The sequence below is a fragment of the Desmodus rotundus genome, chromosome 7 (assembly GCF_022682495.2).
Source record: "Desmodus rotundus isolate HL8 chromosome 7, HLdesRot8A.1, whole genome shotgun sequence".
In the NCBI taxonomy this organism is placed as follows: Eukaryota; Metazoa; Chordata; class Mammalia; order Chiroptera; family Phyllostomidae; genus Desmodus; species Desmodus rotundus.
In genome coordinates, this window is record NC_071393.1 from 116,890,141 (window position 1) to 116,916,205 (window position 26,065).

The window sequence follows — 26,065 nt, forward strand, 5'->3', positions numbered from 1 at the left end:
GTTGGGGTTTGGATTCAATCCTTTATGGGCGGAGGAAAAAATCAACAGAGAAAAGTCAAGATTCTTCTGCGGATAGCAGGCTCTGAGCCCGCGCTGCGCGGTGGTGACGACATTCTTCCGCGCCCGAGCCGACCCGTGTCAGAGCCTGGTGGCGGGCGCCTGCGCAGTGGCTCCGAGCGGGCGGTTGCTTGTTGGTTGTTGTAGTAACGGGGGAAGCAGCCGTCCGCTGCAGCGGTGAGCCGGGCTGGGGAAGGGAGAGAGTAGTCGCAGAGCTCGGTCCCGGCTTGCCCGCCCCGAGCAATGGGAAGATGAGACAGGTAAAAGCCTGCGCGCTCCCCGACTGGAGAAAGCTGCGTTCCCGCGTCTGGACGGGTGCGGTTCGCTGCATTTCCCTCTTAGAGTCCCGGAGCAGCTTAGGCTTCCGGGAGCGCTGGGCTTAATTGCTTCGGCTGAGTACCCTGCGTCCTTCACGCGGGGAGCATCTGCGGACCTACTCGGGATTTGGGTGAGCCAGGCGTGGGGCTGAGGGCTGATCCCTTTAGGGCGAGGACGCTTCTTGGACTAGTGCCCTTAATCTTCTTCCGGACGCCCTGCTCTGTCTCTTCCCGCTCCGCAGGCAGTCTAGGACAGGTTGGCATCCCTTCCTGGTTGGAGATTTTCTTTTAATTGAAAGGACATGCCAACTTTTGTGAAAGACCGAGAAATCCTATTGGGAATCCTCAGAAGAACGCTTTTGGAGGTTAGATATTGCCCATTCCGCCGCAGATCTGTAGGGATCGTTAGCGGGATCGGCATCTTTGGTTCAGTTTATAATTTGATCGTATATACGAATGCATAGCAAAGTGAGGTTTGGAAAGATTCGCATCAAGTAGTTATCTCTGGATTATGGGATTACGGTCATTTAAATATTTTCATTGTCTTTATCTAATTTCTATTCTTAAACATGGTGAGCATACAGTTTTACCCTATGGAGATTTTTTTAGATTAGAAATTGGGAATATCTTAATTTTACTGTCTACTTGAGATTCAGGTCATAGATTGAGATTTTTAACAAGGGAGAGTAATTTTTAAGAGTGTTTGGAAGGACTTTCTATTTTGGCTGTTTATTATCTTGATTCAGGAGAATATATTCATCTTTTGATTCAGTAGTTGAATGTTGGCATTCAGGGCATTTTATCTGTGTGTTTGTCATAGAGGCTAAAGAAATATTTGCAAGGATCTTAAATCTTGGGTTTTTACCTTCAACCCAGGTCAGGTTTTTCTAGCAAGAAATCTATGTTTTAGGCAATCATTCTCCTACCTCAGACTTTTCCCAAAAGTTAAGTAAGTCTGTCTTTTTGGTGCATGTTAGACACTATATATGAAAGAAAAATGAGAAATTCGAACTTAATAACTTAATTGGTTCTTCAAATACATGGAGGACACACAGTATATTTGGGGAGAAAAACCTTGATTTTGGGGGCATATGCGAGGAACTGTGATAGACGGTAAGCTGCTAGAGGTTGGGCACCATTTAGGTAAATATCCTTGGAGGATCATCAGCAGTAATCAGCAAATAGACATTGCATCCTGTTTTATATCATTTGGCTCTCCCACAGGTATCTGTGCCACCCAAATTGTTTGATCCTGTGAATCTGCAAGGAAAGGTCTCTGAGGCCCCTGTCTGCTGACTGCATGACAAACCCTAAAGGAAATGCCAATCGTGATGGCCCGGGACCTGGAGGAAACAGCATCGTCCTCAGAGGATGAGGAGGTGGTAAACCAAGAGTAAGTGATGGTCAGCCTGCTTTTGAACCTTTGTCTCTAGGATGGAGAACAGTTCTGTTTTACTCGTACATTCTTTTAAAAAAATTTTTATTACTTTTTTATTGCGGGGGACAGTGAAACAAAGAGCTTAGGATAGAAGAAGCAACAGGAGAGAGCCTAGGTGGGGCTGCTTGGGCTCACTGGATAGTCAGAGAAAAGGGGGCCTTGGACTGTTGTCGTTCATGGATTAGTCTAGGGGAGCTGCTGCTGCCCACTGCGCCCTGGTTGCAAGTCTCATGGGATCCCTTAGAGTTTAAGAGATGCACGCCTGTGGGGAAAGAAAAAGGGGAAGGGAAAGGTGCCAGCGTGCTCCTAGGAGGGAGAGTGCACCACTCACATATATTCTTTTACCCAATATCCTTCTTTTGGTATTATCTGACACTGGCCTTAGCTTCTATCCACGATCTAATTCAAGTTCTTACTGTTCGGTCCTTGTCTGAAAGGAGATGAGGCTCTGGACTTGTGAGTGAACATTGGCTCTAGATGTTCCAGGTAGTAGCTCTTAGAAAACTCCTGATCAGAGCTCCTAATGTAGGAGATTTTGAAATGTTAAGATATGAAAGAAAAGTAGGTCTCCAAGCACGGTGATATTGATTATGTTACTTTCTCAAAAACCTTTGCAGGGGTGTCCAGCCTTTCGGCATCTCTGGGCCACACTGGAAGAAGAAGAGTTGTTTTGGGCCACACATTAAATACACAAACACTAACAAAAACAAAGAAAGTCTCATAACATTTTAAGTAAATTTACGATTTTGTGTTGGGCCACATTCATAGCCACCCTGGGCTGCATGTGACTCGTGGGCCGTGGGTTGGACACCCCTGCTTAGCAGTGAGAGAATGATGACAAAATAGAGAGGTCAGGTGCTTTACCAGAGTGATCCTGGGGCTGGACATTGGAGTGCTGTGGCCTGTGCTGTGTCTGTTGGACCACATTGCTTTCCTGAGTTCTTTTATGTAAGGGTCAAAGTTCTCGATTGCTGGATTCTCATGGTAATAAGAATATAAATGCTAGTGGTAAGTGCAGAGGCTATAGACAATGATGAGGGCTTTAGCTACTGCATCTCATTTAATCTGAAGATGTTATTATTCCTACTCTATTAAACTCATCCTCACTGATATCAAAGTACTTCCTTCGGGATGGTAGAGAGTAAGTGATGGGTTGAGATTCAGACCTAGTTTTACTGAATTTTGAAGCATTTTGCTATTTTACCTCCTTTAACCTTACTACTTGACACAGAGAACAAAGAGAAAAAACTGGCTTATAGTTAAATTAGTTTTTAAGATTTCCTGCAAGTTCCCATGGACATGTGTATGCTGTATAACTGGAAAAAACGGGGATAATACCTCTTCACGCTATTTTGTAGGAATATGGTTAGGATTAAATAGAATAATGTATATGAAATAACTTTGTAAATTATAAAGTGCCATACATATATAAGGCATTATTCTTACTTTAATATTGAACTTAAAGTGGACTTCTTTTTTTAAAGGGAAATGAGGGTTTTTTAAAAAAAATTTTATTTGACTTTAGAGAGGGGAAGGGAGAGAGAGAGAGAGAGAGAGAAACATCAATTTGTTGTTCCACTTATTTATGCCTTCATTGGTTAATTTCTGTACCTGCCCTGACCAGGGATCAAACCTGCAACCTTGGCATATTGGGGATGATGCTCTAACCAACTGAGCTACCTGGCCAGGGCTAACGTGTACTTCTTACTATGAAGTGGAAATTTTTATTATTTAATATTATAACTTGAAAAAATTATTGAAGCATTAGTAAAGCTTTGGGGAAAGGCTACTCATCACTATTGGTTGTAGAAAATAATAGAGATTTGACATTATATTTGGGTCATTCTCATTCAGGATAATTAAGTGGGTAATTCCATGAGGTCACTTTGCCTCCTTACGACTTCTTGCTTTCTGTGTGCAGCCTCTTACCCATTTCACAAAATTTTAACTTCTGCTCCCAGCATCAGTCTCTCAATTTCTTTTACTCCGTAAATATCTGTCTTGTTAGTGGGGTCAGAGGTTGAGCCTGACAAGTATTAGGTTGAACTGTATGAAATTGCCATTTTGGTAGGTCATGAACAGCCAGATAGCGACAATTTCAGGTGGTTCAGCCTGGTATTGTAGTAGGTACTTCGTAAGTACTGACTGAACAAGTGAGCGTATGATTTAGTTCACGTTAGATCAGGTGCTCTTAACCTTTTTAATGCTGTGGGTTCCTTATCAGAATGATGTTTTTAAGTGCATAACATACAATACAGATCATTAAAAAGACTCCAATTACATTGAAATGCATTTATGAAAAATTTTTAAGTTACTTGTGATACAGTCATGTGTGCTTTCTTGTACATTAAATTACAAGGTCGTTCATTTAAAACATGGGGAAGTTAAATTTTATTTTCTGAAGACAACAGCATGAAGACTTTTTGCTTAGTTTGTGTGAGATGGTTACCTTTTGGGGTGGATTATCCCATAGAAGTGGGGATGCTGGGAAAGATCACGGATGTCTGGACTACCAGCGTGAGATGTCCCTGCTTGGTAGCTGAATAACTGCTTGGGGGAGAGACGCCAAGTCCTCGTCTAGCCTCATCGCACCAGGAGAGGAAGACTGATCATAGATGATCTAGTGGCAAGTTTTATAACATTACTTAGAAGTAACGATAAGTGTAAATGACGTTTTAATATACTGGCATCAACTGTAAAATGGTATAAAAATCTAATAGTGATGCACTTTGCTGCCTGTATTCATAATTGAGAAATATTAAATTTCTAGTGGGAAGTAGTGAAAATAAAGGTGTCATATGCCCCTCCCCCCAATCCAAATTCATGGACCTTTTGTTCCCTGTTCTTCAAACTCTCACTGTTGATTTTCGACTGCTCGTCTCCGCCCATCAGCTCACGTGTTGTCTGTCAGACACTTGTTTCATCCGTCCGTGGTCTGAGGTCAGTCTTGTTCACGTTTAGAGCGGTGGGCTCCCATTTAAAAAGTCTTTGGAAGTTAGAAGGCCTTAAGTCATCTAGGGATGTTGATTTGATCCAGTGATGCGTATCCATGGACGTCTGTTAGATCCGCTCGGGTTCCTAGGCTGTATTAAAGTATTTCTGCCTTGTAACCCTGGACTTTAGGACTAGAAACTGACAAAAACTGTCCACGCAGTCCTTGTTTTGCACGGCATTATCTCAAATAGTCAGTGTAAATGGGGCTCTTTTCTCATATTTTGCTGGGGGATCCTGAATACAGATTTAATATATAGATGTGGAAACTTTCATGGAAGGATTTGATGCTTTGTCACTGACAAAATAGTTTAACTTTAACTTCTATCATAAAAGCTGGCTTTGCCCTGACCAGTGTGGCTCGGCTGGCTGGGCGTCTTCCTGCAAGGTGAAAGATTGCTGGTTCAAGTCCCGGTCAGGGCACATGCTTGGATTGTGGGCCAGTTCCCTGGTTGGTTCTCCCTTTCTTCCCCTCTCTCTAAAAATAAGTAAAATTTTTTTTTTTTAAGCTGGCTTTATGTCAGTTGAAAAGATCATCAACATTTACATGGAAAAAATAAAAGATCATTCACACATGATTATACAGTGAGTGCTACAGGACTTCAGAGAAGAAGGCATCACTGAGGGATGGAGGAGCTAGGCCAGGCTCCAGGGAGCTGGGCCTTGGAGAGTGGGATGAAACGAGCAGAGGGACGTGGGGAAGGCATTTCCAGCAGGGGCTTGGTGTTAATAAGGCATGGAAGCTTTGAGTTATGTAGGCTGCATCCCAGGAGTGAATAATAATATATTCCTCGTGAAATTGCTTCTTAAAAATCAAAATCTTCTTAGGCTTTCAATGAAGTGAATTGTAAAACTAGTCTACTTTGGTAATTAATCATTCAAATGCTTTGCTCTTTTCTGCCTGGGCCATCCTAGAAGAAGAAGGGTTGTCTTGGGCCACACATTAGATACATTGTGACATGTAACCACAAAGAAAACATCTCATAACGTTTTAAGTAAATTCACAGCTTTGTGTTGGACCACATTCATAGCCACCCTGGGCCGTGGGTGGCCCCTAGGCCGCTGGTTGGACCCCCCGCAAGCACACTTTCTTAACGTACACCTGTTTCTGGTATGAAAGGAAATTTAAGGTCCCATACTAATCATTTTGAATCTTTTCCCTTTAGTGCCACGTGGTGGGAGCGTGATTTTAATGGCAATTTAGCATCTGCCCTAAGTATGTTTTAGTTGGCCTTATTGAATTAATAACTTGTCTACTACCTGTCTTATCTTTTTCTGCGTTTTAGGTGGAAAGATTTCTGTGTCAGGGCTCTGGCTTTCCACGGAGAGTGTAGTTAGGGCCTTGCCTCTGCTCAGCTGTGTACCTCTTGTGTGTGTTCTGACTCCTGTCCGTCTTACCGTGTGACCCCTGGTTGTAAGTGATGAGGCACAGCTGTGCGGGTTTGTAGGCAGTGCTAGATTGACAAGGGGCTTTGGATAGTTTCCAAAGTTTTTGCCCAAGACTGTCATTTAGGCTGCCTATTTTCCCCCCTCTATCCTCTGACTTGGAAATATAGTGGAAAAATTAATGTTGGAAGAGATCAGGAATAATTTGGCCCCATGCCCACATTTTACAGGTGTTTAAAATTAAAAAGCAAGCAAAAAAATTCTTTTTGCTAAAAAATGCACCCTTTAAACACCATTTCCCACAAGTGGGCTCCGTCTCCCAGGTCAAAGAGCAAGAACAATAAACATCCCACATTCCATTTCTAGAAAACAGGGAAAGAACAAGGTATGGTGCTCTTTGCTTTCCTCTCAAAGGCTTTTTTTGGCAGCTCACCCCAAGTCTAAAGGCTGCCCCCCTTCTAAGTCGGTAACTCTGGCAGCCTGTTCATTCAAAATGCGGATCTTTGAAAACGTGGGTTGGGAGGGCCTGACTTGGCCTTGAGATTTGTGCTATGGCCTTTGTTAAGGGTGTGGTCGTGTGAGTTTTTGACAGCAGACTGAATCTTGGCTCAAGGGATCTTATTCCATTTGAGAAATTGATTAGTTTATGCTCCCAGAGAGTTGCGTTTAAGGTGTTCTGTATGCAGAATATCATGAGCTGCTATTAGGGTGATGGAAGGGTGGAAAGAACACAGACATTTGGGCTCATATACCTTTCCTGTGTCCAGCCAGTTGTATGAACTTGGCCAATCGCTTAACCTCTCCGAGCACCTTTTCTTCAGTGCACCTCTTGTGGGGGTTGAGAGGGTTAAGTGAGGTAACATGAAAAGCTCTTCGTTTAATTCCTGGCATCCAGGAGGTGCTCAGGTAATGTCTTTCCCTTTCTACCTCCCTGCGCTAGGGAGGTGGAAGTTTCCTAATCTGTGGGTAAATACACATTTAAGATCTATTAAACTGAGATTTCCTGAGGCCAGGGAAAGAGAATACAGTCAGAGGTCCTTCTCTGGAGAAAAATATCTGTTGTTCCATTTAGTAAGGCTTTATTTAAACTATGTGGTTTTAATTGGGGTACTGGTGTTAATTTAGGGTTCCTAGCACAGAATCTTAGACTGGGTCATCAAATTGGCTTAAAAAAGGACTACAGGGTGTTAGAGGGGTATATAAATTATTGCGACTATAATGGTTAGGATTCTTTGTGTGTGCTGGGAACTAAACCACAGTTGTCCTAAAAACAGACACACTCCAGGAACTCTTGTTCAGGAAGGACTGGCTCCCGCAGTTCTGAGTGCAGACCCCCTGACGTCCTCCTTCGCCAACATCTCCAACTGTCCGTCAGGGTCACAGAATGACAGGGTCACAGAATGACAGAGGGGGTTTAAGACCCCCTCTCGGCCTCTTAAACACCATCCAGGGGAGGAGAGGCCATTTCTTCTGTAGCTGCTAGAGAAGAGAAAGAAAGCCCTGCTTTCTCAGGGGTCTCACAGCGTGGCACCTGACACTCACTGGCTCCAACCACGGCTGTGCTCATCCCTGAAGCAGCCCCTGTCATTGGGGGATAGGTGCCCTGATTGGCTGAAACCAGTCAAGGCTTCTCCCTGGGTCAGGGATGGAATTAGTCTTAAACAAACCACATGGCTGGAAATGGAAGATGAATGGATTCCCACGGGACATTCAGGGTTCTTGTTTCAGAAGGAGGGGAAGTTTGTAAGCAGCCAGCCAAGCGATCGGCTTCAGCAGTTGAGATTTTGCCTTGTGGATTAATAGAGCCTTTTGTCGCGGCTGTAGGGATCATCCGTGCATCATGTGGACTGGAGGCTGCAGGAGAATCCCAGTTTTGGTGTTCCATGCTGAGGCAATTCTGACAAAGGACAACAATATTCGAGTGATTGGAGGTGAGTGTGGCTGCCCTCACAGAAGGTAGGGCTGGGGCGTGGCCCTGGCCACCTTGTCTTGCAGAAACTGCTGACACCCATAGGTAGGGAAATGGCCTTGGCCATGAGAAGACTCTGTTGGTTTGTTATACTTGAAAGGCTTATTTATGATCTCTTGCATTCTTTTCTGCATATTGGAATTTTTGAATTTTTTCAGAATTATGTATACATGTACTTTTATTGTTATTGTAAAATATACAAAACAAAATTTACCATAGTAACCATTTTAGAGTGTAGGGTTCATTGGCATCTGGTACATTCGCAGTGTTGTGCCACCGTCACCACTGGCAGTTCCAGAACATTTTCATCGTCCCGAAGGTAAACTCGGTACCCGTTCAGCAGTCGCTGCCCAGCCCCTGGCGCCCCCAGTCTACTTTCTGTCTCCGTGGATTTGCCTGTTCCGGACGTTTTATAGAAATGGACTTAGACGGTATGCGGCTGGCTTCTTTCACTGAGCACAGTGTTTGTAAGGCTCACCCACGTTGTAGCGTGTCTCAGACTTCACTCCTGTTCAGGTCGGGTGATACCCTGCGTGTGCGCATGCCACAGTTGTGTACCCGTTCACCAGCTAATGAATGGGTGTTTCTGCTTTCTGGCTGTTGTATTACAGATACTGTTTCTATGGACACTCATGTACAAGTTTTTGTTTAAACATCGGTTTTCAGTTCTTTTGCGTATGTGCTTAGGAATGGAATTGTTAGATTGTGTGGTAATTCTCTGTTTAACTTACTAAGGAACCACCGAAATATTTTCCACAGTGATTGTACCATTTTACATTTCTGCCAACAGTATACGAGAGTTCTAATTTCTCCACATTCTCACTAACATTTAGTTTCTGTTGTTAGATTATAGCTATGCGACTGGCTGTGAGGTCATATCTTATTGTGGTTTTGTTTGCATTTCCCTAGTGACTCATGACATTGAACATCTTTTCATGTACTTGCTGGTCATTTGTGTATCGTCCTTGGAGAAATGTCCAGTCAAGGTCTTTGCCTATTTTTTAATTGGGTTGCTTTCTTTTTGTTGTTGAGTTATAAGACTTCTTTATATACTTTGGATATTAGACTCTTATTAAATATGTGACTTACAAATATTCTTCCCTGTTCTGTGGTTTGTATTTTCACTCTCTTGGTAGTGTTTTCTCATGAGCCAATGGTTTTCATTTTGTTGATGTCTAATTTATCTATTTTTTCTATTTTTGCTTATGCTTTTGCTGTCGTCATATTTAAGAAATCATTGCCCAACCCAAGGTCATGATCTTTATGCTTTCTTCTATGAGTTTTGTAGTTTAAGCTTGTATATTTAGAGCTAAGTGGCATTTGATCATTTTGAGTTAATTTTTTTTGTAGTGTGAGATGAGGGTCTATCTTCATTGGTTTGAATGTGTATATCTAGTTCTTTCAGCGTAATTAGTTCAAGAGACTATTATTTATCAGATACTCTGGACATTATTGAAAATCAGTTGGCTGTAGGTATATGGGTTTATTTATGGACTCTTTTTTAAAAAAAGATTTTATGTATTTATTTTTAGAGGGTAAGGGAGAGAGAAAGAGAGGGAGAGAAACATCAATGAGTGGTTGCCTCTCATGCACCCCAGCTGGGGACCTGGTCTGCAACTCAGGCATGTGCCCTGACTGGGAATCGAACCAGTGACCCTTTGGTTCACAGGCTTGTACTCAATCCACTGAGTCACACCAGCCAGGGCTACTTATGGGCTCTTAATAGTCTGCTGATTTTGTATATTGATCTTACATCCTGAAACCTTGCTGAGCTCATTTATTAGCTCTAATAGTTTTTGTGTGTGGTGGGGGGAGGGTTCTTTTGGATTGTCTATATACAAGATCATGTCAACTGCAAACAGAGATAATTTTACTTCATTCTTTCTAATGTGAATGCCTTTTGTTTCTTTTCCTTGCCCAATTGCTCTGACTTGAACTTCAGTACAGAGTTGAGTAGAAGAGGCAAAAGGTGGGCATCTTAGTCTTGTTCCTAATCTTCTGGGGAAAGCTTTACAGTCTTTCACCGTTTAGTATGATGTTAGCTGTGCGTTTTCAAAATGCCCTTTATCCTGTTGAGGAAGTCCCTTTCTAGTCCTTTGTTAAGTGTTTTTTATCATGCAAGGGTGTTGGATTTTGTAAAATACGTTTTCTGCAACATTTAAGATGATTGAATTTTGTTTCCTTCTCATTCTCTTAATGTGGTATACTATACTGATTAACTTTTTGAAAAAGTTGTATTTTGTTTATGCTATTTACAGTTGTCCCAGTTTTGTCCCCCTTGACCCCCTCCACCCAACCCCCCAACACTCCCTCAGACAATCCCTACACCATTGTCCATGGGCCATGCATGTATGTTCTTTGGTTACTATGTTCCCTATGCTTCACTCTGCATCCCTATGACTATTCTGTAACTACCAATTTGTACTTCTTAATTCCTTCACCTTTCTCACCGATCCTTCTGACTCTCCTCCTGTCTGGCTACCATCAAAATGTTCTCTGTATCTATGATTCTGTTTCTGTTCTGATTGTTTATTTTGTTTTTTTAGATTCAATTAATGATAGATATGTATTTATTGCCATTTCACTGTTCATAATTTTGATCTTCTTCTTAAAGAAGACCCTTTAACATTTCATATCATACTGGTTTGGTAGTGATGTATTCCGTTAGCTTTTTCCTGTCTGGGAAGCTCTTTATCTGTCCTTTGTTTCCAAATGATAGCTTTTCTGGGTAGAACTATTTTGGTTGTACCTTCCTGCTTTTTATCACTTTGAATATTTCTTGCTAATCTCTTCTAACCTATGAAGTTTATTTTGAGAAACTAGCTGACAGTCTTATGGGAGCTCCCTTGTAGGTAATCAGCTGCTTTTGTCTTGCTGCTTTTAAGATTCTCTCTTTGTATTTAACCTTTGACATTTTAATTACAATGTGTCTTGGTGTGGGCCTCTTTGGGTTCATCTTTTTTGGGACTCTCTGCACTTCCTGGACTTGTATGTCTATTTCTTTCACCAAGTTAAGAAAGTTTGCTGTCATTTTTTCAAATAGGTTTCCAATTTTTTGTTCTCTCTCTTCTCCTTCTGGCACCACCTATTATGTGAATATTGGAACGCTTGAAGTTGTCCCAGAGGCTGCGTATACTATCCTGATTTTTTTGGATGCTTTTTTCTTTTTGCTGTTCTGATTGGTTGTTTTTGCTTCCTTATATTTTAAATCTGATTTGATTCTCAGCTTCATCCACTCTACTGTTGATTCCTGTAAATTGTTCTTTATTTCAATTAGTGTCTGACTGGACCTTTTTTACGCTGTTGAGGTCCTCACTGAGTTCCTTGAGCATCCTTATAACCAGTGTTTTGAACTCTGCATTTGATAAATTGCTTACCTCCATTTTGCTTAGGTCTTTTTTTGGAGTTTTGTTCTGTTCTTTCATTTGGGCCATGTTTCTTTGTCTCCTCATTTTGGCAGCCTCCTTGTGTTTGTTTCTGTGTATTAGCTAGAGCTGCTACATTTCCCAGGCTTGATAGTGTGGCCTAATGCAGCAGGTGTCCTGTAGGGTCCAATGGCACAGCCTCCCCTGTCACCCAAACTGGGTACTTGAGGTGCACCCACTGTGTGGGCTGTGTATACCTTCCTCTTGCAGTTGATCCTTGATTGCTGTTGGCACATCCAAGGTCAGCCACCACCTGTGTTCTGTCTGGGGCCACCTGGCATAAGCTACAAAGCAATTTGTAGATGATTGCTACTTACACTGGGCTTGGAGGTGCCCAGGTGAGGCCAAGCTGTGAACCAAGGCTGGCTGTTGCTAGTGTCAGACCTGGGGCTTTTAGCAAGAAGTACGGGTCTCACTCTGGCCTGATGCTGCTTGTTTGAGAGAATTTAGGAAAATCTGAAGAATGAGCCAAAACAAACCATTTGTATGGAAAAGCCACTGGAAACAGCTTGGGTGGGCCCAGAAGTTGAAAATCAGTTGGCTGTAGGTGTATAGGGCTTCAGGGAATCCCCAGAGTGGGGTAAACAGTGTGAGCCAGGTTGATGGAGAATCAGATATGGCGCCAGCCTGCTGGCTCTGTGGGGGGAGGGCTCAGCAAAGTAACAAGGGCCTCTGCAAGCACTTCTGTCTGGGAGAAAGCTGCCATCCAGCTATCATCCTGATGCCAGCCAATTCAGCTCCTATGTCTCATGTGCCTTTCGATCTGCTGCCCCTGCGCTGGAGCTTAGAGGGAGTAAGTTCAAGTAAGTCTGTGTGCAGGCCCTTTAAGAGGAACTGCCTGGGACTCCAGAAGTTTCTGTCTTCTACAGCCTCAATTCCTGCTGGTTTTTATAGCCAGAAGCTATGGGGACTTATCTTCCTGGCACTGGAACCCTGGGCTGGGTGGGCTGGTTTGGGGCCGGGACCACTTGCTCCTGAGATATCCCTTGGGATTTTTAACCAGCACATGTGGGTGTGGACCGGCCTGTTCCACATCTTTGCTCCTCCTACCAGTCTCAATGTGGTTTCTTCTTTAATTCTGTAGGTGTAGGACTTTTATTCAGCTCGGTCTCGGATGGTTCTGAATGATGGTTGTTGTGTAGTTTAGTTGTAATTTTGATGTTTGATCATCTTTTGTTTGTTGAATCACCCTTACATTCCTGACATAAACCCCATTTGGTCATCATGCATAATCCTTTTAATGTGCTGCTGGGTTTGGTTTGCTAGTATTTTGTTGAGAATTTTTATATTTATATTTATAGGGGATATTGGTCTGTAGTTTTCCTGTGATGCCTTATCTGGCTTTGGTATCAGGGTAATGCTGGCCTCATAGAATGAGTTCTGTCTTCCTCTTTGGAAGAGTTTAAGAAGGGGTGGCATTAATTCTTTAAATGTTTGATAAAATTCACCCATGAAGCCATCCTTTTTTTTTTTAATCCTCACCCAAGGACATGCTTGTTGATTTTAGAGAGAGGGAAAGGGAGGGATGGAGAGAAACATTGATCGGTTATGGAACCCGCAGTCTAGGTATGTGCTCCAACCGGAAAACGAACCTGAGACCTTTTGGTTTACTGCGCGATGCTCTAACCAGCTAAGCCACGCCAGTCAGGGCCCATGAAGCCATCTTAACTCATTTTATTGCTACTAAAATTAGGATCTGCTGTACTTTGAACTTACTTTAAGATCTGTCCTTGCTCGGTAATAAGCCAGGAGTTTAGAAGATGGTGAGCACCTGCTTCTGGGATTTAAATCTTCCTCTCTCCTTAGGGGTCCTTGTGTTCTAATCCCCTCTGCAAGTTGCTAGGTTACCACTTAAAGGGACATGGTTCGTTTGTATTCTCTGAATCCTGAGCAACTAACATGGTTTGCTAACATTTGCTGAGACACTCACTCAAAATGTGACTTGAATCAAAACATCAAGTGTGGGTTTGAAGACAGCAGAAGTAACTAATTTCCCCAAGACGTATTTCTTGTGGCGTACTTGCACATAAATCAGTCCGCATGTCTCACAGCAACGGGCAGACCTTTTCTTTTCAGAATACCTAACGTTTTGGGAAATTAGCACCCATCAATGTAAGTCTCCCCATTATTCAAGCAATCACTATTTTCTAGAATCTCTAAGCCTTTGGGCTTTTTTTTTTTTTTTAATACACATTCCTGTGATTAAAGAAAAAGCCACTAAACTTTTTTCTCAAACTATTTTTGAATTTTCTGTATCTTCACCATTCCTTGAGGTTGAATAATATTTTTCACCTTCCATATGTAAAGAACAATTTGAACGACTTTTGCTAGTTGCTGCCTCAGATTTCTTAATTGTTAAACACTCTTGGTGTTTTTTTTCTTTTTGCTTTCTGAAATAGCTGACATAGATCTGCCCAGATCATAATCCCGAGGTTGAATCCTCTTGGGAAGTGTAACTGGGGCACCGGTTATCTTCTGCTGATCCGCTGTCAGATGCCGGCCTTGTTTTTTCTGTTCTCTGCTTTATTCTCCACCGCATTCACTGTTAATGTTTTTGGTACAGTGTGATTTAATGTGCTTTGTCAAATGCCCCAGGAATATATATTTCTTCCTCACTATATCCTTTTTCATTTCAAAATTGTATATACTTTGAACGTGTAAATGGGATTTCACTTTAGAGGCAACAGATATTTTCAGTTTAAAGTGACTTTTTTTAAAAAAAGATTTTGTTTACTTATTTTTTAGAGAGAAGGGAAGGGAGAGAGAAAGAGAGGGAGAGAAAAATCAATGTGTGGTTGCCTCTCACATGCCCCTTCACTGGGTGCTTGGTCTGCAACCCAGGCATGTGTCCTGACTGGGAATCGAACCAGAGACCCTTTGGTTCGCAGGCCAGCACTCAATCCACTGAGCCACACCAGCCAGGGCTAAAGTACTGTATTTTTTGGACTATAAGACGAACCCCATTTTCCTCCTAAATTTGGGGAGGTATGTTATAGTCTGAATGTAGCTTATCTGACCTGCTGGCGCTGGGGCGGGGGGCTGTGGTGGTGGAGTGGTGTTTTTTTTCTTATTTTCCTCCTCTAAAACCTAGGTACGTCTTATGGTCCGGTGCGTCTTATAGTCTGAAAAATACAGTAACTTTTTTTAGAATAAAGTATCATTTTATAATTTGCTTTTGAATGTGTCAGTTTCATAAGTTTGCATTTGTATAGACCAGCACCCAGTAGAAATATATTGTAAACTACATATGTAAATTTTCCAGTGGCTTTATTAAAAAAGTAAACAGAAATAGTTTATTTCAATAATACATTTTATTTAGTTTAAAATATCATTTCCGCATTTACTCAATATAAAAAAATCATCAAGATGTTACATGCAGTGTGTACTTTGCACTTACAGGGTGGTATATAATTTTCCTTGGGAGACTGGACTTGATTTGTGTTTAGGTTCCATAAATGTTTTAGTTAAAAAAAAATTTTATGTGCTCAGGTTACTCCAAACAAGTTTTCCAATGACTGAATTGAGTATCAGCATTTAAATTTAAATTAATTAAAGTTAAATAAAATTGAAAAGTCAGTTACTCTCTCATACTAGTCAAGGGCTCAGTAGTTACAAGTACAGTTGTGCTTTTCTGACAGTAGGGGAAGCTACACTGTGTTGCCCTCGATGGGGTTATTCTTGTATTCTTAAAGTCAAAAACGTCAGTTTTTCATCCACGTGAGAGAGAAATGTCGATTGGCTGCCTCTCAGAGGCGCTCACTGAACCCACAACCCACGCATGTGCCCTGACCAGGAATGGAACTGGTGACCTTCCGCTTTGCAGGACGATGCCTGACCTACTGAGCCACACTGGTCAGGGCAAAAACACTTCAGTTTTACCTTCATTCTGGTTTTCCTTGCTAGTTTTGACCAATGCCCTTAGGGTACTTCACCAGTCCCTAGGTGCTTCTGTGCCGACAGATTATTGGTTCCTTGTTTTTTATTTGCTCGGTCAGTCCTGGAACTTGCCAGGGATCCTAGCACTCCACGTTGTGTCCCGAGATACAAGTAAGTGGTTGGAGAAGAGGAAAATCGTACAGGCTCACAGTGGAATTGATGCAACATGCGTTTGGAGGCTGCAGTATGTTTGGAGTTCGCTAGTAGTCAAGGAGGACCATGCCCTGCGTCTTGTTTTTATATTGAAGAAAACATGGGCAAAGTGGCTCTTTCTTAGGCAGTTGGGCAGGTTCAGTTTATACCTGCAAGTCTCCGTTTGACTTGCCAGGGAAGAGAGAGCCCAGAGTTGCCAGGTTTTTCAAGAGAAGCCCAGAAATCTAGATGGTTACATTGTTCCAATTTTAAGTTTGGAAACTAATTCAGTTTTACATTTAAAACAGCACAAGGAATGAACAAACCATGCCCTTAGGCTGGTCACCGGTTTATAGTGGCTGGTTGCACACATACTGGTAATCAGCGTTATTGGTCACAGGACGTGGGCACAGAGCGTGAATTTGAGTCACAATCGCCAGCAGTCAGGGTCGCTGTGTATCATTCCACCCTGCCTTTCTTGCAGTCCCCTTTTGGAACGTGTTCAGTGCATCTGAGTTGGGTTGCGGTTAGTAGGTATGGATTAAAAGGATTGGTCGTTGCTTACTAAACACATACTGTGAGAATCAGGTCTGCCACTGCGTGCAGTGGTAATTACATTTTTCTTATATACTAGGAGAAGTAGGACAAGGAATACTAATAGCATTTTTACTTTTTATTTGCTATATAAAATGTATAGTTTACTATGTATGATACTATGTACTAATGGCTATTTTACTATGTATCTTCTCTTTTATTAGATGAAAGTTTTATTATGTATCAACTATTTTAAAAGCTTTTCAGGTATTAACTGATTCAGTGAATTCATATAAAAATACTTACTCTATGAGGTAAGTATCTTTGCTATCAACTCCATTTTAAAGGTGAGGCAATTGAGCGTGGAAAAATGAAGGAACTTATTCAAGATGACAGCCAGCAGGGAGGAGGGCCAGGATTTTAACCCTGACAGTTGGGTTCCAGAGACATACTCTTTCTCTTATTACCCCCACCTCCCCCAGTCCCCCTGCAGCCATTCTGTATTTTTCCACACGCTTTACTGATCACCTTCCCCGCGGCCTGGTTCGGCGAGGCAAGCGCTGCAGAACAGGCTCAGAGTCGGAGCAGTCCTGGCCTCCAGCAGTTGATGTTTTGGCTTTTTTGCGAGAGCAAAAATGGAGATGTGATCACAGTTACCGTAATGAAAAGACCTAATATTCTTTCATTTGCCTAAGTTTGAAGAATAATACAACGAACACATGTATACTCTTTCTATAGATTCGCCAGTTATTAACATTTTGTCATATTTGCTTCTCTCTCTCTTCCCCGTCCCCACATTTGAGAATTAGTTCAAATGTTTCATATCTCCTAAGAACCAGGGCAATATGCGGTCCTTTTTAAAAATCTTTCTGTAGAATTCTTAGCTAATGTTTTCAAGCTATTTGCAGTGATGCATAGAAAGAGATTGAATTTAATGGGCCAGAGTGTTAGTCCTCAGGGATATGGAGAAATCTCCCATGATTACAGACTGTCCTCTTAGACAGGGGTCACGAGCACAGACTGCTGGCAGGTGCCAGGCAGGAAGGAGGGTGAGGGAAGCAGCTGGCGGGGACTCTGCCGACCTGGACGGCGTGGAAGTGCTCGCACGTCCTCAGTTGACTCTCGCCATGCCATGCCAGAGAGCGAGTGTGAGCGAGCGCGAGCCCGGGGTTTTCAAGAGAAGCCCAGAAATCTAGATTTTTTTATACGAATTCCACCAATTTCAAAAGGGTAGCATTTAATTCAGTTTTATTTTTGAAGCACAATGAGGAAGGAGCAAACCTTGTCCGCAGGCAGGTTTCGGCCCGCAGTCACCGGTGTATAACTTCCGGTCTGAGATGCACTGGTCGCCGCAGTCACTGTGCAGAGGGCACTGGAGCAGGGGTTCTGACCTTTTTGTGCAGGGGTCCTACTGAGTCTCTTTTCAGAATGATTTTTTTTTAAAGATTTTAAAAATTTATTTAGAGAGAGGGGAAGGTAGGGAGAGAGAGAGGGAGAGGAACATTGATGTTTGGGAGAAACGTCAATTGGTTGCTTCTTGCATGTGCCCCAGCTGGGGACCAGACCTGCAACCCAGGACTGTGCCCTGACCTGGAAGTGAACCCGTGACCTTTTGCTTTATGGGACAACATCCAACCAACGCCGAGCCGTGCCAGCCAGGGCTCAGAATGTTTTAAGTGTGTAAAAAAATTACATATGACTACAAAGAAAATCCATTGTGTTGACATATTATCAAAATATTTGTGATATATATATATGCCTTTTTATTTGTTCATTAAATAACGATCTAATGGTAGGTCTGTTCACTTCCATAATTTTTAAATACTGTGAGGATAAGAGATATTTTGAGATACCTGTAACAACTATAAAATAATATTAAAATACTTGACTTCTACTGGCGGTAGGGTCACAGGTGGTGCTAATAACACCCTGATTTGTTGTCTACATCCCCAGTAGAAGGTAATGTTAAGTGTTAACCAGAAACAAGTGAAAACAGAGATGTCGTTCCCCTCCCCCCATGCATGTTTACTAACCCCAACAAATTGCAGGTTAAGAACCCCTGGTCTGAAATAGTCGGCACCCTTTACTTGTAGTAGCGTAAGGGTAGCGGTATAGCGTCACTCAGTATAGTTAAGCAAGCCACCCTCTTACAGTTCATTTCTGTCTCTGCAGTTAACTCTCCGGTTACTGAACTGGATTCTGTTTTTCTCTAGAACGTTACCACTTGTCTTACAAGATTGTGCGAACAGACAGTCGCCTCGTACGCAGCATTCTGACAGCCCATGGATTTCATGAAGTAAGCTCATTTTGACTGCTTCACCTGATCTGTCCCAAAGCTGAAAATCCTGGCTACCTGACTCTCAGTTTCTACCGCCAGCTCCAGAAAGCACATGGGACCAGTGCTGAGTGGTGATGCAGAATTTGCATGGAGTTTCTGAGTGGATTTTCCGCTTTCTCCTTGCAACACATGGAAAACACTTCCACAATTAAAAAATTTTTTTTCCTTGCTCTGCTTTTAGGCTTAGGCTAGAGGCAGAGTTGCCTATAAGGAATTGTTTGTTATCCAATTGAATTTTTTTGATTGCAAGCAACAGAAACAGACTCTAACTTAAGCCAGAAGGGATTTGTAGGAGAAGTGTACACCAGATGGCTAGCAGAATCGGGCAATACTGAAAAGGCAGGCCTTTGGAGTGAGAGAGACAGGACAGCTCCAGGGGTCTGGGACAAGAATCTGCGGGACCATGTCCTGTAGGCAGTCTCTGCAAGTGACTCTACTCCATTCATTGTCCTTGTGTCTTTCTTCATTCAAGAATCACATCCTGGAGATAGAATGACTGGTCCAGCTTGGGGCACGGATTCACTCCATCAGGGAAGAGAGGGACAAGTGATTGGCAGGTCCTTTAAAACCAGAGTATGTTATTTCCAAGGAAAATTGGGAAAATTTGCATGTTGACATCAAAAGAGACAGTAACAATGCTGAACAGACTCCACTGTAGGTATTTTGAGACAGTTGCTAAAGGTCTGGTTGCTAGCCCCTTATCCTAGGTTGAGGTCTGAAGTGGACACTTGGAAGTTCCGAATACCAGTTTATATCTTGCCTTGTTGCTGTTTTATCTTCAGGTTCTAATGTGGCACCTATCACATTGTAGGCAAAGAATACATAATTGTTGAAAGAATGGACAAATGAATTCTTGTAAATGAATGAAAGGATGAATGAAAGAATGAATGAATGAATTCTAAGTTGGTTTGCTGCTATAAGTTTTTACTTCTGATCAGTAGTCTGTGCCCAGCATCTGTAAGCCTCTGAGAAGGGAGTTCTGGGATTGGGCCCCCTTCTCACACACTGATATGCAAGAATATTAAGAGGCATTGTGGATGGACTTCCTTAGAAGGATTAATTTGTTCCAGTTGTTGTGTCTGAGCCTTACCCAACTCTTCCATTCTTTAAACTGCATTATCCCCATGTTTTGTGTACTCCACTTCTGTCGCGCTGGGCTCACATACTAACGGGGCCACTCCCGTGGGTACTTCGTGGACGGGGTTTTCATCCAGGGTTATTCCTGGAGAGGGGTTATCTCTGGTGGTTTTTATCTTGTCTGTTTATGTGCCCCTAGGTTCACCCAAGCAGCACTGACTATAACCTGATGTGGACAGGATCCCACCTGAAGCCCTTCTTACTTCGCACCCTCTCTGAAGTACAAAAGGTTAATCACTTTCCCAGGTAATGCTCTTGTAGCTACTTTGCTCCATTTAAGGTACCTGACATTATCATAGATTGAAATGTAAAACCTAAAATCATACAACTTCTAGAAGAAAACATAGGAGAAAATCTTTATGACCTTGGATTAGGTAAAGATTTCTTAGATACAACAATATAAGTATAATCCATAAGAGAAAAAAAGGATACGTTGGACTTCATCAAAACTTAAAATGTCTCTTCTTTGAAAAGACTAGGCAGAGACTGGGAGAAAATACCTGTAAAACATGTATCTGATAAATAAAGACTTTATATCTAGAATATATAATAAAATGTCAGAACTCAGTAATGAAAACCCTCTTTTTCAAAATGGGGAGAATATTTGGACAGATACTTAACCACAGAAGATACACAGACATGAGAAGATGCGCAGGAAAATATGTTCAATATCAGCAGCCGTTAGTGGAATGCAGATTGAAACCATGTGAGGTTCTGCTGTACACTAGAACATCGGAAGGGCTCAGGACAGACAGAAAAGCTAGACACGCCCAGTGCTGCTCAGGATACAGTACGATTGGAACGCTGGTGTCGTGCTGGTGGGAAATGCAAAATGGTGCCGCCCCTTTGCGTAGCGGTTTGGCCGTTTTTCATAAAATTAAACATACACTTACGGGGTGGTTATAAAATGTGTCCACACATTCCTTGCCATTGCCTTCAGAAGACTGAGCTTAATTTCTCTGTTTTTGAACGTGGTCTAGACTTAGTGACTGTCTTCTAAGGAATAGGATGTGGCCAGAGTGACACTGTGTCCCTTCAGAGACCAGGTCATAAAAGATGTGGTAGCTTCTTTTTTGCTGTTTCTTGGATCACTTGATCTGGGCAAAATCAGTTGTCATGTCAAGAAGGCGCTCAGCCGCATGGCGAGGCTCAGGTGGAGAGGACCGAAGCTTCCTGCCACCAGCCAGCCCCCGACGAGTGAGCTGTCTGGAGAGCAGGTTCCCCAGCCCCAGGCAGGCCTGGCGACCGCAGGCCTGGCCAACATCTTGCCTGTGACCTCACACGGGGCCCCCACGACAGACCTGCCTCGCTCTGCCTCTCCCACATTCCTGTCCCACAGAAACCGCGTGAGACCGAAAATGTGTGTTTTCCTTCAGCTGCTGTGTTTGGGGTGATTTATTAGGCAGCAGTAGGTAACTAGTACTGTTTGCTAAACAGTCTCAGTGAACCTAGCAATCCCATTTCTAGAGACATGAAAATGTATGTCTACACAAAAACTTATAAACACTTATGTTCATAAGAACCTGTACACAGATGCTTATTGTGATTTTATTCATAATCTTCAAAAACTGGAAACAGCCCGTATGTCCTTCAGCGGGTGAACGGATAAACAGACTGGTACACCCAAACAGTGGGTTACTACTGAGCCCTAATAAAGAATGAGGTACCGATACTTACAACCATAAGGATAAGCTTCAGTTGTGTGTTAGGTTCAGTGAAAGAAGCCAGTCTCAGAAGGACACATGCCATATAATTCCCTTTATTCGACTTTCTGGAAGAGGCAAAATTATAGGGACAGGAAAGAGGTGGATGTTTGCCAGGGCCTGACGGCCACGGGAAGGGTGGGCTACAAGGGGCTCGAGGGAACTTTGTGGGGTGTTGGAACTGTTCCATCTCGTGAGCGTGGTGGTGGTTGCATAACTGCATGTGTTTATTCAAACTCATAGAATTATACATACATTATACCTTAATGAAGAAATCTGACCAAAGAAATCCATTCCATGAAAATGACTAATGAGTCTTCGGGGTTGACAAAGATTGGGGGTCTGCTGCTGTCCTCAGTAATGGCTCTAGAACTGTGAACTATGAGCTCTTTACAATGCGATAGCACTGGAAAACCTCGGAGCCAGAGTTTACTGAAATGGAAATGCTGTTACGATTTTAAGGTCGTACGAACTAACCCGGAAGGACCGGCTGTACAAAAACATCGTCCGAATGCAGCATACGCATGGATTCAAGACTTTTCACATTCTCCCGCAGACCTTCCTGCTGCCAGCTGAGTACGCGGACTTCTGTAGTAAGTTGCCTCGTAGTGTCCATCCGCAGCAACTGAACTTGGGGCCGACTTACCTCAAGGGCTGCTTCAAGTCGGTAACCAATTGTGGTTTCCCAAATCCTTGAAAAAATTATGTTTCTTTAGTAAAACAGCTGCAGAGATAACCTTAAAGCTGTTTTTATTCTGACTGCCTACCTGTATGTTTATTCTTAGTATCATTTATGTAAGGACACATTGGTGTCATAAATGCACTCTTGTCCTGTACAGCAGTCTCTTCTTCATTGACAAGAGTTAGTGCACATGTTAGGGTGTACATATTTCTGCATATAAACCACATGTGCACCCTTTTTTGGTGTCTCTCCCATCACCTTGATTTCTGGACTTGCGTGACTTATATTTTGTGGGGTAAGGTATCATTGAGTCTCACTGTTTTTCCTTGGAGTTCAGACTAATAGAAAAGATACATGTGGGAGCCAAATAGGGATCCAGATGTCAGCTCTATTGCTGGTAAAGCTAACTAGGGACACGTGGCCTGTGTCCAGGTGTTGGTGGGCTTCTTATTTCTTTTGCCTTGAAGTGAACTTACCTCCACAGGTCTAAGCAGAGGAGATGGGTTATTTCAGGCTTTCCTTCGTGGGGCAGAGCCCGACTCAACAGGCTCGGTACGCAGATAAGGCGTGAGGGAGGGCTGCTGTGAGAGTTTAGATAGTAATAACACTAACAGCTAACACTTAATGAGTATTTCCCTTCTATGAGCCCCTCTTCTAAGTGGTGCCGCCACTGCGCGGTAGGTACTATTAGTCTTCCCACTTTCACAGGTGAGGAGACTTAAGGTGCAGAGAGGTGAAGGAACTTCCCATAAGTGGGGCAGCTTGCAGATGGCAGGGTCAGGTTTCAGCCCGGCCACTCAGCATCAGAGGCCGCGCTCGGCACCGCTGAGCTTTCTGGCTGAAGGCGCCAGGCCACGAGTGCACAGTGACCGCTCTCCAGTATCGCCGGGGAGAGAAGTCATGTCTGTGGGAGGGTCAGGGACAACACAGGACTGGCAGGCAGAGAGTTTCCTGAGAGAGAGACTGTTCTTATCTTAGGGTAGAGGAAGCGTGGAGAGGGGAAGAGAAAGCCCTCTCTGGCCTTCCCGACTTTTGGTACTTTTAACCAGTTGGACTTAAGAATAAGGTCTGGTCACCCAGTGGAGCGTTTGTCTTCTGGGACTTGGGTCATCGGGAACTGCCTTGATGAGGGCATTCCACTCATGGCACGTGGCGCTCCCCCTGGGAGCACAGGTTGACAGTTCGGTGTTTGCCCACAGAGGACTCTGAAATGGGTCAGAATAGGGTATCAAATTAGATGAATTACGTTAGCCTCAAAGCTACAGTGCACTCGAAGTTGAAAATGTTTAGTTAAGAGTTTTTGTTACGTGACTTCAGCCAGTGTAATAACTCTCTGTGCGTTAGCTTTCTCCGCTGTAAAAAGAGACTGTTACCAATACTGACCTTACAGTGTTGTTGGGAGGTTTAAGGAGGTTAGTACATGGAAGACACTTGTAATGGTGCTTTATAGGTGCTTAATAAGTTTTCAGTATTATTTCCTATTTCAAGTTATGCTGCGCTATAGTGCCTCATAATAAAAGTTAAAAATTATGTCAGTAGCCAACAGGATAGCATAAAAATGCTTCAGCCAGCATGGTGACAGTGTAAAAGGGTGCCTGATAGGAACTCCTCCTGTTGTTGGATTCCCAAGGAGAAATGGAAGTCCAGAATAATTCCCTGTGAAAGACTAAGGGGATCTAAGTTGAAAATTCCCTTTCCCGCTTTGCTCTTGCTGATTCTGCTGTTCGGCATTCCCCACCCTTGGGAGGCAGGCGGAGGGCTGGGGAAGCTTGTTCAGACCATTGGATAGAATTAGGATTCCTCCATTGGTCCATGCATAACCTGTCTCTCAGTAGAATTGCTTCTTCAGCAATTATTCACACTTTTATGTGTTCTGCTTTTTAACTAAAATGAATTTTAAAGGTCAAAAGTACACATAGGATTAACGCAGCTGCAGCCCAAGGCCACCACATTTAGCCCTGGGGCAGTTATTACAGGCAAAGGGTGTTCCTCAGTCCCCAAAACAAATCCCTCGTTGCTGTCGCCACCCAGAGATCCCAGCAGGGACTGACCCTGTTTGCGGGAGAGGGAGGACAGGGAAGGTGTGGTAGTAGGAGGGTCTTCTTGGTTTCAGTCTCGCTGGAATCCCAGTCCCTCTTTGCCCGTTGTCCAGAGTTTGTGGCCTCTCAACTTAAAGCCGGTGGGGAGATGTCCAGCATCATTAGGTTCGTTGTGTTGTTAAGTTATGTGTTAGGGAGAAACCCATCTGTTCTTACCACTTCCTCTTTCACAGAGACATTTCCCTTCTTCGGAAAGTCTGTTTTAAGTTCTCTTCTTTTGCTGTTGTGTCCGCCTCGTATACTATAACTTGCAATTTCGTTTTCTCCATGACTCTTGTGTCTCTGACCCTCCAGTGCTGACTCGAGTGTGTGCAAGAGGAGATTTTTGAGAAGGAGAGGGAGGTGAACAGGCTGCCTTTACGAAAACAGCTGCATGAAATGAACTTGAGGGAGCGGGGGCAAGGCACACAGTGGTCACGTTGAAGGTCATTGACTCGTCAGATGAGAAGTGTAGGTTGATTGACCTTGGCGGCCAGCATGGGGAGAATGACAGAATGCATAAGGATTACTAACTGGCTGTGAGTAGTGAAGCCGGGGTCCACGGTGTCTCCAAAGGTGTGAGTCTGAGAGGCTAGGAGGACCAAGTCTCTATCCAGAGAGTGTAACCAGGAACGTGAGGGGTGTTAAAGGGGAAGACTGTTGAATTTTGGACCAGGTTTGGATTCGAGCTGCCTACAGACATCTGCGTCCTGATGTTTGGCGGCAATTGTAAAATTTTGATTATGTTTCATCCTCTCATTCAAGCGGGGAAATGGTGAAAAAATGTATTATGTAGTATTTGCTGTAACTTTGCTATCTGCTCCTTCTCTCTTTTTCCTCCTCCCTCTTTTTTTCTCTTTCCCTCCTCCTCCCTGCCACCCTCCCTTCCTCTCTCTTTTGGTCTCTGTATCTGTTCTTGTTTAATTTTTAAGACTAGTCCAAAAATATAGGTTATTTTGGCTGCTGCCCACCACTTAGAAATTTGGAAAATTCTTTGGGTACCTGAGTAGATAGCCATTGTTGAAATTTAAATTGATAAACTCATGTCCCTTTCTTTCTCTTTGTTTCTCTCTCCCACTCTCTATCTCCCAATATTTTGAGCAGATTCATATTCAAAGGATCGGGGACCTTGGATAGTAAAACCAGTGGCCTCCTCTAGGGGGCGGGGCGTCTACCTGATCAACAACGTGAGTATCCAGCACCGCCCCTCTTTCTGTTCTTCCCTTTCACCCTTTGCTCTAGCCACGGATGTGCTTCCTTTCCACTAAGAGCAGGTGTTCCCCTCTGAAATCAGACGTGTGAGTCGAGGGTAGGTCTGGGTCGTCTGTCGGCTGTAACTTCCTTCCTTAATAGTTACTCTGGCTGAAAAGTGACTTGACCCAATTTTGGGGGGAGGGCAGCCTTTGGTGTCAGAACAGAGGTATCCTTTCCGCTTTCAGCATAATGTCATGTTAATTCCTCAGCATTAGGCATTGATTAATAGCACAAACATTTAGTTTTCCTTGTGAGCGGAGCTGTGTGATCCTGCCTTCAAGGCCGGCAAGGAAAGTAACCCAGACCTGTCTGGGTCGTTGTTGCACTTTCCTCCCTTCCTGCCTCCCAACCTCCTCTTCATCCTCCTCATCCTCCTCATCCTCCTATTTTCTTTCAGAAGTCATCAGTATCTTAATTCTTTGCAAAATCCCCGTTAAAAGTTGTTTTTAAGTCAAAAACTACATGGAATAAATAAAAAATCCTAACCACAGTCTCACTCCCGAGACGTAGAATAGTAGTTGGTAACCTAATATAATTGAATTATGTTTCTTCTTTTCTCAACTCTGCATTGTATTTGTTAATTCCCAGTTTGATATTTATTGTACTGATATCACATCCTCCCCTCCCTTCCACCTTGTACCTCTAGGTTGAATTACTTTTTATTGTTTTTATATTTTAAAGATTTTTA

At 43.1% G+C, this 26,065-nt stretch overlaps 1 protein-coding gene across 11 annotated transcripts in view; it reads left to right on the forward strand.

The window, feature by feature from the left end:
- The first annotated feature begins 55 nt into the window (after positions 1-55).
- The window catches only part of TTLL5 (tubulin tyrosine ligase like 5), a 252,493-nt gene continuing 226,483 nt past the window's right edge, over positions 56-26,065 (forward strand). For 5 of the 11 annotated variants that reach the window (XR_008427229.2, XM_053927535.2, XM_053927533.2 and 2 more), the window contains exons 1-7: positions 161-317; positions 1,599-1,767; positions 8,014-8,120; positions 18,399-18,481; positions 19,800-19,906; positions 21,826-21,956; positions 25,228-25,310. Coding sequence is in view for 10 of the 11 variants with exons in the window: in XM_053927535.2 (XP_053783510.1) it covers positions 1,694-1,767; positions 8,014-8,120; positions 18,399-18,481; positions 19,800-19,906; positions 21,826-21,956; positions 25,228-25,310 (585 nt within the window). In the remaining variant the exon portion in view is untranslated. Of the gene's footprint in view, positions 506-533; positions 740-1,598; positions 1,768-8,013; positions 8,121-18,398; positions 18,482-19,799; positions 19,907-21,825; positions 21,957-25,227; positions 25,311-26,065 lie in introns of those variants that run through there. The other 6 variants (XM_053927528.1, XM_053927532.1, XM_053927529.1 and 3 more) reach the window with 5 other exon arrangements.